This window comes from Lampetra planeri, chromosome 31 (assembly GCF_965212315.1).
Source record: "Lampetra planeri chromosome 31, kcLamPlan1.2.h2, whole genome shotgun sequence".
NCBI lineage: Eukaryota > Metazoa > Chordata > Hyperoartia > Petromyzontiformes > Petromyzontidae > Lampetra > Lampetra planeri.
Window position 1 is genome coordinate 11,173,635 of NC_136137.1, and position 10,769 is coordinate 11,184,403.

General features: G+C 63.3%; 1 protein-coding gene across 1 annotated transcript in view; it reads right to left on the reverse strand.

Annotated features, from left to right (window-relative positions):
• Positions 1 to 10,046, reverse strand: part of LOC144729027 (uncharacterized) — a 46,783-nt gene extending 36,737 nt beyond the window's left edge. The window contains exons 1-3 of the mRNA XM_078608859.1: positions 9,882 to 10,046; positions 9,161 to 9,236; positions 8,843 to 8,971 (exon numbers count right to left, since the gene is read on the reverse strand). Of these exons, the coding sequence (XP_078464985.1) occupies positions 8,843 to 8,971; positions 9,161 to 9,236; positions 9,882 to 10,046 (370 nt within the window). The remainder of the gene's footprint in view (positions 1 to 8,842; positions 8,972 to 9,160; positions 9,237 to 9,881) is intronic.
• Positions 10,047 to 10,769: the final 723 nt, after the last annotated feature.

Genomic DNA, 10,769 nt, shown 5'->3' on the forward strand with positions numbered 1-10,769 from the left:
GTGAGGGGGGGGGATGGGTGAGTGGTGAGGGGGGGGAAGGGTGAGAGGTGAGGGGGGGGATGGGTGAGTAGAGAGGAGGGGGGGAAGGCGTTGAGTAGTGAGGAGGGGGGGATGGGTGAGTGGTGAGGGGGGGGATGGGGGTGAGTGGTGAGGAGGGGGGAATGGGTGAGTGGTTGAGGGGGGGGGATGGGTGAGTGGTGAGGGGGGGGATGGGTGAGTGGTGAGGAGGGGGGATGGGTGAGTGGTGAGGGGGGGATGGGTGAGTGGTGAGGAGGGGGAATGGGTGAGTGGTGAGGGGGGGGATGGGGTGAGTGTGAGGCGGGGGGGATGGGTGAGTGGTGAGGAGGGGGGATGGGTGAGTGGTGAGGGGGGGGATGGGTGAGTAGTGAGGAGGGGGGGATGGGTGAGTGGTGAGGGGGGGGATGGGTGAGTGGTGAGAGGGGGGGATGGGTGAGTGGTGAGGGAGGGGGGATGGGTGAGTGGTGAGGGGGGGGATGGTGAGTGGTGAGGGGGGGGATGGGTGAGTGGTGAGGAGGGGGGGATGGGGTGAGTAGTGAGGAGGGGGGGATGGGTGAGGGGGGGGGATGGGTGAGTGGTGAGGAGGGGGGAATGGGTGAGTGGTGAGGGGGGGGGATGGGTGAGTGGTGAGGGGGGGGATGGGTGAGTGGTGAGGAGGGGGGAATGGGTGAGTGGTGAGGGGGGGGGATGGGTGAGTGGTGAGGTGGGGGGATGGGTGAGTGGTGAGGGGGGGATGGGTGGTAGTGAGGTGGGGGTATGGTGTGAGTGGTGAGGGGGGGGGGATGGGTGTGGTGAGGGGGGGGATGGGTGAGTAGTGGGTGTGGGGGGATGGGGTGAGTGGTGAGGGGGGGGATGGGTGAGTGGTGAGGGTGGGGATGGGTGGAGTAGTGAGGAGGGGGGGTGGTGGGTGGTGGGGGGGGATGGGTGAGTGGTGAGGGGGGGGTTGGGAGTGGTGAGGGGGGGGGATGGTGGGTGGGTGGGGAGGGGGGGGTGGGGGGTGGGTGGTGGGTGAGGGGGGGGATGGGTGAGTGGTGAGGGGGGGGGATGGGTGGTGGTGGGGGTGGGGATGGGTGGTGTGGAGGGGGTGGGGTGGGTGGGTGGTGGGGGGGGGTGGGTGAGTGGTGGGGGGGGGGGGTGGGTGAGTTGGGGAGGGGGGGGTGGGTGGTGGTGGTGGGGGGGGGGATGGGTGAGTGGTGGGGGGGGGAATGGGTGGGTGGTGTGGGGGGGATGGGTGAGTAGTGGGAGGGGGGGATGGGTGTGGTGGTGGGGGGGGGATGGGTGTGGTGGTGAGGAGGGGGGGGATGGGTGGTAGTGGGTGGGGGGGGGGTGGTGGGTGAGGGTGGGGGGGGGATGGGTGGGTTGTGAGGGGGGGGGATGGGTGGTGGTGTGGGGGGGGATGGGGTGGTGTGAGGGGGGGGATGGGTGAGTGTGAGGAGGGGGGGGTGGGTGGTGGTGGTGAGGTGGGGGGGATGGTGGGTGTGGGGAGGGGGGGTGGGTGGTGAGTAGTGGGAGGGGGGGATGGGGTGAGTGGTGAGGAGGGGGGGAATGGGTGAGTGGTGAGGGGGGGGGGATGGGTGAGTGGTGAGGGGGGGGTGGGGTGGAGTGGGTGAGGAGGGGGGGATGGGTGAGTAGTGAGGAGGGGGGGGATGGGTGGTTGGTGAGGGGGGGGGATGGGTGAGTGGTAGGGTGGGGATGGGTGGTGGTGAGGGGGGGGGGATGGGTGGGTGGTGAGGGGGTGGATGGGTGATTGGTGAGGAGGGGGGGATGGGTGAGTGTTGGGGGGGGGTGGGGGGGGTGGGTGAGTGGTGAGGGGGGGGGTGGGTGTGTAGTGTGGAGGGGGGGATGGGTGAGTGGTGAGGAGGGGGGATGGGTGGTGGTGAGGAGGGGGGGATGGGTGGTAGTGAGGAGGGGGGGATGGGTGAGTGTGAGGAGGGGGGGTGGGGTGGTGTGGGAGGGGGGTGGAGTGGGTGGTGGTGAGGAGGGGGGGATGGGTGAGTGGTGAGGGGGGGGGTGGGTGAGTTGTGAGGGGGGGATGGGTGTGGGTGGTGGGGGGGGATGGGTGAGGTGTGAGGGGGGGGGGGATGGGTGAGTAGTGAGGAGGGGGGGTTGGTGGTGAGTTGTGAGGGGGGGATGGGTGAGTGGTGAGGGGGGGGATGGGTGAGTGTGAGGAGGGGGGATGGGTGGTGGTGGGGGGGGGGATGGGGTGATGGGTGAGTGGTGTGGAGGGGGGGATGGGTGAGTGGTGAGGGGGGGATGGGTGAGTAGTGAGGGGGGGGGGTGGGTGAGTGGTGAGGGGGGGGGATGGGGTGGTGGTGAGGGGGGGGATGGGGTGAGTAGTGAGGGGGGGGGGGGTGGGTGGTGGTGAGGGGGGGGTGGGGTGGGTGGTTGAGGAGGGGGGAATGGGGTGAGTGGTGAGGGGGGGGGGATGGTGGTGAGTAGTGGGAGTGGGGGGGGGGGTGGGTGGGGTGGTGAGGAGGGGGGATGGGTGAGTGGTGAGGGGGGGGGGATGGGTGAGTAGTGAGGGGGGGGGGGATGGGTGGTGGTGGGGGGGGGGGGATGGGTGAGTAGTGAGGGGGGGGGGATGGGTGTGAGTGGTGAGGGGGGGATGGGTGAGTGTGAGGGGGGGGGATGGGGAGTAGTGTGGAGGGGGGGATGGTGTGTGGTGGTGGGAGGGGGGATGGGTGAGTGGTGAGGTGGGGGGGGATGGTGTGGAGTGGTGGGAGGGGGGGGGTGGTGTGTGTGGTGGGGGGGGGAATGGGTGTGGTGGTGGGAGGGGGGGTTGGGTGGTGGTGAGGGGGGGGGTGGGGTGAGTGGTGAGGAGGGGGGGATGGGTGTGGTAGTGAGGAGGGGGGGGGATGGGTGAGTGGTGAGGGGGGGGGATGGGTGAGTGGTAGGGGGGGGATGGGTGTGAGTGGTGAAGGGGGGGGGATGGGTGAGTGGTGAAGGGGGGGGGATGGGTGTTGGTGAGGAGGGGGGGATGGGTGAGTGGTGAGGGGGGGGGGGATGGGTGGTGGTGAAGGGGGGGGGTGGGTGAGTAGTGAGGGGGGGGGGATGGGTGAGTGGTGAGGGGGGGGGATGGGTGAGTGGTGAGGAGGGGGGGATGGGTGGTAGTGAGGAGGGGGGGATGGGTGAGTAGTGGGGGGGGGTGGGGTGGTGGTGTGGGGGGGGGAATGGGTGAGTGGTGAGGAGGGGGGGTGGGTGAGTGGTGAGGGGGGGGATGGGTGGAGTGAGGTGGGGGGGGATGGGTGAGTGGTGAGGGGGGGATGGGTGAGTAGTGAGGGGGGGGATGGGTGGTAGTGGGAGGGGGGATGGGTGAGTGGTGAGGTGGGGGGATGGGTGAGTGGTGAGGAGGGGGGGATGGGTGAGTAGTGAGGAGGGGGGGATGGGTGAGTGGTGGAGGAGGGGGGGAATGGGTGAGTGGTGAGGAGGGGGGGATGGGTGAGTGGTGAGGGGGGGATGGGTGAGTGGTGAGGAGGGGGGGATGGGTGAGTAGTGAGGAGGGGGGGATGGGGGAGTGGTGAGGGGGGGGATGGGTGGTGGTAAGGGGGGGGATGGGTGAGTGGTGAAGGGGGGGGGATGGGTGGAGTGGTGAAGGGGGGGGGATGGGTGATTGGTGAGGAGGGGGGGTGGGTGAGTGGTAAGGGGGGGAGTGGGTGAGTGGTGAAGGGGGGGGGATGGGTGAGTGGTGAAGGGGGGGGATGGGTGAGTGGTGAGGGGGGGGGGGATGGGTGAGTGGTGAGGGGGGGGGATGGGTGAGTGGTGAGGGGGGGGGATGGGTGAGTGGTGAGGGGGGGGGTGAGTGGCGAGGGAGGGGGAAGAGTGAGTGGTGAGGGAGGGAGAGGGGGAAGGGTGAGTGGTGAGGGAGTGGTGAGGAAGATGGCGACAGAGGGGTGAGGTTGGAGTGGTGAGGAGCGAGGAAGAACAACGAGAAGCGGTTTGGGGAGAGAGGGTTTCGGTGGTGAGGCGGTGAGGGCGGTGAGGGAGAGAGGGAGAGGCGATCCCTGGGAAGCGAGGGTGGGGGCAGTCCGGCTCCCAGGCTCCACTTCCTGGCGCCTGCACCCCCACGCCGTGGGGGGAAGGGGGGTGACGGGGGGGGGTTCAGGATAAGGGGTCCCCTGGGGGGGGGGGGTCACGGGGATAAGCAGAGGCTTAGGGGGGGTCCGTGACCACCGCTTACAGCGCGCGTGGCCCCAGAGGTCGCCACTCACACGGGGAGCGGTGGCGCAGCGGTTGGCGACGCGAGGGTTCGAGCCCCAGTCTCGCGGTCACCAATCCCGCCCGTGACGACCCCCCCCCTCACCACTAACCCCTCCCCCTCCCTCACCACTCACCCTCCCCCCTCACCACTCACCCTCCCCCCTTCCTCACCACTCACCCTCCCCCCTCTCCCTCACCACTCACCCTCCCCCCCTCCCCCTCCCTCACCACTCACCCTCCCCCCTCTCCCTCACCACTCACCATTCCCGCCTCCCGGCGCGGCAGCTGCAGCAGTGCGGCGACATTTTTACTTTTCAGTCTCCCCCCCCCCCACCCCGCTCGATGTGTGCCCAGGAGTCCGCCCGTGTCCACCCGTGTGGTGGTGTTGGGGGGTAAAGTGTCGGTGCGTCCACCTCTGTGAGACCCGGGCGGCGGCTCTGTGAGGATTGCGGTGCGGCGCTTTAAAATTCAAGAAAAAAATTGCTCTCATTGGGTGTCAGTTTACCATGGGAGTCCAGTTCACCATGGGAGTCCAGTTCACCATGGGAATTCAGTTCACCATGGGAGTCCAGTTCACCATGGGAGTTCAGTTTACCATGGGAGTCCAGTTCACCATGGGAATTCAGTTCACCATGGGAGTCCAGTTTACCATGGAAGTCCAGTTTACTATGGGAGTCCAGTTCACCATGGGAGTCCAGTTCACCATGGAAGTCTGCAGTTTACTATGGGAGTCCAGTTCACCATGGGAGTCCAGTTCACCATGGAAGTCTGCAGTTTACCATGGGAGTCTAGTTCACCATGGGAGTCCAGTTCACCATGGAAGTCTGCAGTTTACTATGGGAGTCCAGTTCACCATGGGAGTCCAGTTCACCATGGAAGTCTGCAGTTTACTATGGGAGTCCAGTTCACCATGGGAGTCCAGTTCACCATGGAAGTCTGCAGTTTACCATGGGAGTCCAGTTTACCATGGGAGTCCAGTTCACCATGGGCGGGTGTCGCCAACCCGCGGCTGTGGAGCTCCATGCGGCCTCATTCGTGACGTCATTTGTTCAGCACCCGCCACCGTCTCGCCTGCACCACGTGGTGTCAATGCGAGTTGTTGTTTTAACGAATTGACAAAAATAAGATTAGTAGGCCAAGTACCACTCTAGGGGGCGGATGGGATGTGTGTGTGTGGGGGGGGTCCCCGCTAGTGGGGAGCGGTGGTGTAGCGGTTAGCGCGCTACGCTGCACTATTGAACCCGGCCATCCGGGTTCGATTCCCGCGCATGGTCAACACCAGTGAGGATTATGTGAACCGGTCCTGGGCCTCCCCTAGGTCGACTCAGCCTCAAATTAGTACCTGGTGCGGTGTGTAAACATCGCCACTGGGGAGACAAAGGCGGTCGGGCGTGGTGCTGGCCACCCACCCCCTCGTGTACCGTTCCGGCCTTCATAGGCGCTCGCTAACAGCACTTGCCCCTACAGTATGTTAAGGCTATACGGGGGATCTTTGTCTTTCCCCACTAGTGGAGACCCCCCTGACAGTGGCAGGAGCGAGCCAGCGCAGAAGACCGCGCCTTTGGCTTTGCGCAGAAATCCCCCACGCCTCGCTGCACCCCCCCCCCCCCCGGGTCCTGTCTCTAAACATCGCCAAGGGGGAGACAAAGGCGGCACAGGCGGGCGGTGCCGGCCACCCCGCCCCCTCGTGCGCCTGTGCCGGCCTTCGCGGGGTGCTGCTCGCTATCGTCGCTTGCCCGGCCAGTCTGCTGAGGCTGCACGGGGAAGGGGCATCCATCCCCCGCTGCCGTGGCGCGCGCGTCTCCCTCCGTCCGACAAGGCGCAGACGCGTTAGCAACACCGGCAGTAGCGAACGCGTGGTTGGTGGATCACGCACAGATTTCTGCGAAAATCCCTTCTCCCCTCCCGACCAACCTGCGTACCAGGCGAGGTAGTTAACATCTCCTAGCCACCGTGATGATGAGAGAGAAACGCAAACTCCAAATATACAGCAGCAGGGGTCAGAGTCGGGATCGAACCGATGACCTCCTGCACACCAGGCGAGGTAGTTAACATCTCCTAGCCACCGTGACGCCATAAGCCTGGCTAGGACCGTCCTGGCGAGGCTGGTGGAGTCACCACCGTGTTGGTGTTTAACTGAGTCGTGAGTAGTCTCCAGCCCCCCCCCCCCATCCCACACCGTGGGGAGAGGGGGGGGCAGGAGCTTTATCGGCGGTCGGAATCTGATCATGACATTGGCACGCGTGTCGCGTGGTGAGTAGGCGGGGCTTGTGGCGTGTATTCCTCCTGCTCGCGAACCGAGGCTAATTGCGGTGATTATTTTAAACACATTATTATTATTACGTGATACCAGCTAATGGGCTGGAAGCATTGGCGAAACAGCACAAATACCGTAAAACAGAAAGCCTCAACACGTTCGTCAATAAGAACGACACTGTCGCCTTAAAATGATAATCATACCGCAGGCGACGTTTCGGACAATTGCCCATGTTCAGAGAATATATGTTGGGGTTCATTTTAGGTCCGTGAAATATTGCGCGCGTTACAAATTGCATTATTACGTTCTACGAAGAAGGTCCATTGCCCGAAACGTTGCCGATTATTTTACAATTATTGTGCGAGATGTACGTATGTATTACGCGCATACGTGACACGTAACACACACACACTCGACACAAATATAATACACAACACACACACGACCCACACACATAACACAACAACAACAACCGCCAATCGCCACTCAGTGGCGGTGACATCACCAGGGCGCCTCTGCCAGGCCAGGTGCACGTTAAGGCCACGTGAAGTGTCGAAGGCTCGCTGGCAGGAGGTCACGGGACATACCCAGCAGGTGCCACGGGTTGGCTGACTGAGATGACTGGATAATGGACCAGCTGTGCCCGCTACTGTGCCAACCTTTTGGCGTTTTAGCCAACCGGCGCTCCGCTCGTTGTTGTGGGCGTCGCTCATCTCCCCTCCGCTGTTTTGGGAGGGCGACTGCTTCCCATTGCCCAGTAGCAGCGTCCTTCACGAGCCTCCTCCACAGAGGTCGATCTTTGACACCGCTGGGACCAGTCATCGGCAAATCCACTCAGCTCCACGTCCTCCTTGTACCGCATCAACTCATCTCGTTGATAACCCGTGCCGTGCCAATGTAGCCCCCTCTATCCGGCCACACAGAGGCTGCTGGGCCATGCGGGCTACGTGACCCAGCCAGCGCAGCCGCGCGTGCCGGAGGAGCTCATCGATGGGACTGCGTCCAAATCGCTCAAGGATCTGTGAGCTCCTCACACAATCCAGTCTGGTTAAACCCAGGATAGATCCGTAGGCAGGCGAGCCTGAACGTTTCAAACCGGCGCAGATGTTCCTTTAGAGGGCTCCACGTTTCGCAAGCAAAGCGAAGGGAAGGGCATGAACCGTGGCCGAGAAGACCCGGAGCTTTTGTGTGGAGCGAGGGGCAAGGCCAGCTTCCACGCAGCGTTACGCAGCTGATGGAAAGATAATGCCGCTCGCCTGATTCAGAGTGAGCCCTTGGCTGCCAAATGTACACATAACACAAACACACGACACAAAACGCCACACAACATACATACATGACACACACACAACACATACACATATAACACGCACACACACAACACACACACAACACACACACACATGACACACACAAACGATACACACACGATACACACACGATACATACACACATGACACACACACGATACACACAACACACACAGTGATATAAATCGCAGCACGGTCTGGGCGGGGGGGTGATTGCTATCTTGCTCTCGCTCTGCCTCTCCCTCTCTAATTACTCTGCGCAAAACTGCGATGACGTCGCGGACGTACCCAGCGACGAGTTCACAAACATCACGAAGAGCCCCCCACCTCACCCCCGCTAGCCTCGAGCCCCCAGCGCTGCTCTGCTAAACCCGGCACGGATACCGTGCAGGGTGAAATGTGCGGGGGGTGGAAACGTGGAGCGCCAAGTGGCCGCGACAAATTTTTTTTACTAAAACGCGAAGTGAACCACGTGACCCTGCAGCAGCGAGGGGCAGCGCGAAGGGAAGGGAGGTGTGGAGCTGGAGGGGTGGCAGGGAGGGTAGGGAGAGTGAAGGGAGAGTGGAGGGAGAGAAAAGGGAGAGTGAAGGGTGTGTCGGGAGAGTGAAGGGAGAGTGAAGGGAGAGTGAAAAAAAATTACGACATAATGAACGAAGCAAAGTGCCGACTACACCGAGCATCTTCTTGTTTCCACTGATCGAAGTGAGTGAAGGGAAAGTGAAGGGAGAGTGAAGGGATAGAGAAGGGAGTGAAGGGAGAGTGAGGGGATAGAGAAGGGAGAGTGAAGGGGAGAGTGAAGTGAGAGTGAAGGGAGAGTGAGGGGATAGAGAAGGGAGAGTGAGGGGATAGAGAAGGGAGAGTGAGGGGAGAGTGAAGGGAGAGTGAAGTGAGAGTGAAGGGATAGAGAAGGGAGAGTGAGGGGAGAGTGAAGTGAGAGTGAGGGGAGGGTGAAGGGATAGAGAAGGGAGAGTGAGGGGAGAGTGAAGTGAGAGTGAAGGGGAGAGTGAAGGGAGAGTGAGGGGAGCGTGAAGGGAGAGTGAAACGGGTTGCATAACCTCACCGATGAACGGAATGCGCGCCAGGGACCCTGCCGCCTCGCCCTCCGCCACGGTCGCCATGGCGCCGCGTCTCCCCGGCAACGAGGAGCATCCTCCCGCGCGCTGCCCCTCGGGGGCCCCGCGGGGGCCGCCTGTGGCCCCGCGGGGCGAGGGGGGCGGGGCGGGGGCCGCCGCACCGATCCCCGCGTCCGAGGCGCGGCGCCCGGGCTCCCGGCGGCACCTGCGAGGCGGGCGCCTCCTCACCACCCCCACGGACCTCGACCCTCCACCGTCACCGCCACCCTCCTCCTCCTCCTCGTCGTCCTCGTCGTCGTAGTCGCCCACGCTCGAGTGCCGGGCGCGCGGGGCCCCGCGGGCCGTGCCGGAGGCGGCGGCGCGCAGCGCGCGCACCCTCTCCTGCAGGGAGCGGCCCCCGCAGGCGCGCAGCACGCGCCGCCGCTCGCACTCGGCGCGGCTCCAGCGCGGGGCGCAGCTCTCCTGCTGCTGCTCCTGCTGCTGCTCCTGCTGCTGCCCCGCACGCTGCCCTGGCTGCTGCCCTGGCTGCTGCCCTGGCTGCTGCTGCCCTCTCTGCCATTCTCCCGGCTTATTTTTCAGCTGATGCCCTGCGTGCTGCTCTTCTAGCGGCTGCTGCTGCTGCTCCGCATGCTGATGCTGCTGGGTTTGTCCAAGTCGCTGCTGCCCTTCTCCCGGGATACGCCGCTCTTGCTGCTGTTCCCCTAGTTGATGCCGCCGCAGGCCGTGTCCCTGCTGCTGCCCCTGCTGCTGCAGTGCAGGCTCCATCTGCTGCTGCTGCCCTTGTCCACGCTGCTGCCCCTGTTGCTGCTGCTGCAGTGCAGGCTCTATCTGCTGCTGCTGCCCTTGTCCACGCTGCTGCCCCTGCTGCCCCTGCTGCTGCAGTGCAGGCTCTATCTGCTGCTGCCGCGTGCGCCGTGTTCCCGGCGAACCATGCGTGGTGGCCGAGATGCCCAGGGAAGGCGACGATGATGAAGATGTCGATGTCGATGACGATGATGTTGCTGATGATGATGTTGACGGTGTCACCGCGATCTCAGTTTGTCGAGCAGCGTTAGGATCCGGGTTCGACTCGGGGTCAGAGTTGCAGTTCGATTCGGGGTCTGCGGCCCCTTCGGGCCCCCCTGCGTGCCCCCTCGCAGAAGGGGCGCGGGGGACCCCCTGGGGACCCCGCGTCACGGCCGCGGCGCTCATGGTCAGAGGGTCACGGGGTCACTCACCGATTGCTCCCCCACCAATCACACTCACTCAGCCACCCGTTCACTCGCACTGTCACTCGCTCGCTAACCCACCCATTCATCCACCCGCTCACCAGCGCTAATCGCCCACTCACTAACTCACCCACCCCACCCACCCACTCACCAGCCCAATCACTCACTCACTAACTCACTCACCCACCCACTCACTCACTAACTCACTCACCCACTTACTCACCAGCCCAATCACTCACTCACTTACTCACTCACTCACCTACTCACCAGCCCAACCACTCACTCACTAACTCACTCACCCACCCACTCACCAGCCCAATCACTCACTCACTAACTCACTCACTCACCTACTCACCAGCCCAACCACTCACTCACTAACTCACTCACCCACCTACTCACCAGCCCAATCACTCACTCATTCACTAACTCACCCACCCCCTCACCAGCCCAATCACTCACTCACTAACTCACTCACTCACCCACCCACTCACCAGCCCAATCACTCACTCACTAACTCACTCACTCACCCACCAGCCCAATCACTCACTCACTTACCCACCCACTCACCAGCCCAATCACTCACTCACTAACTCACTCACTCACCCACCAGCCCAATCACTCACTCACTAACTCACTCACCCACCCACTCACCAGCCCAATCACTCACTCACTAACTCACTTACCCCCCCACTCACCAGCCCAATCA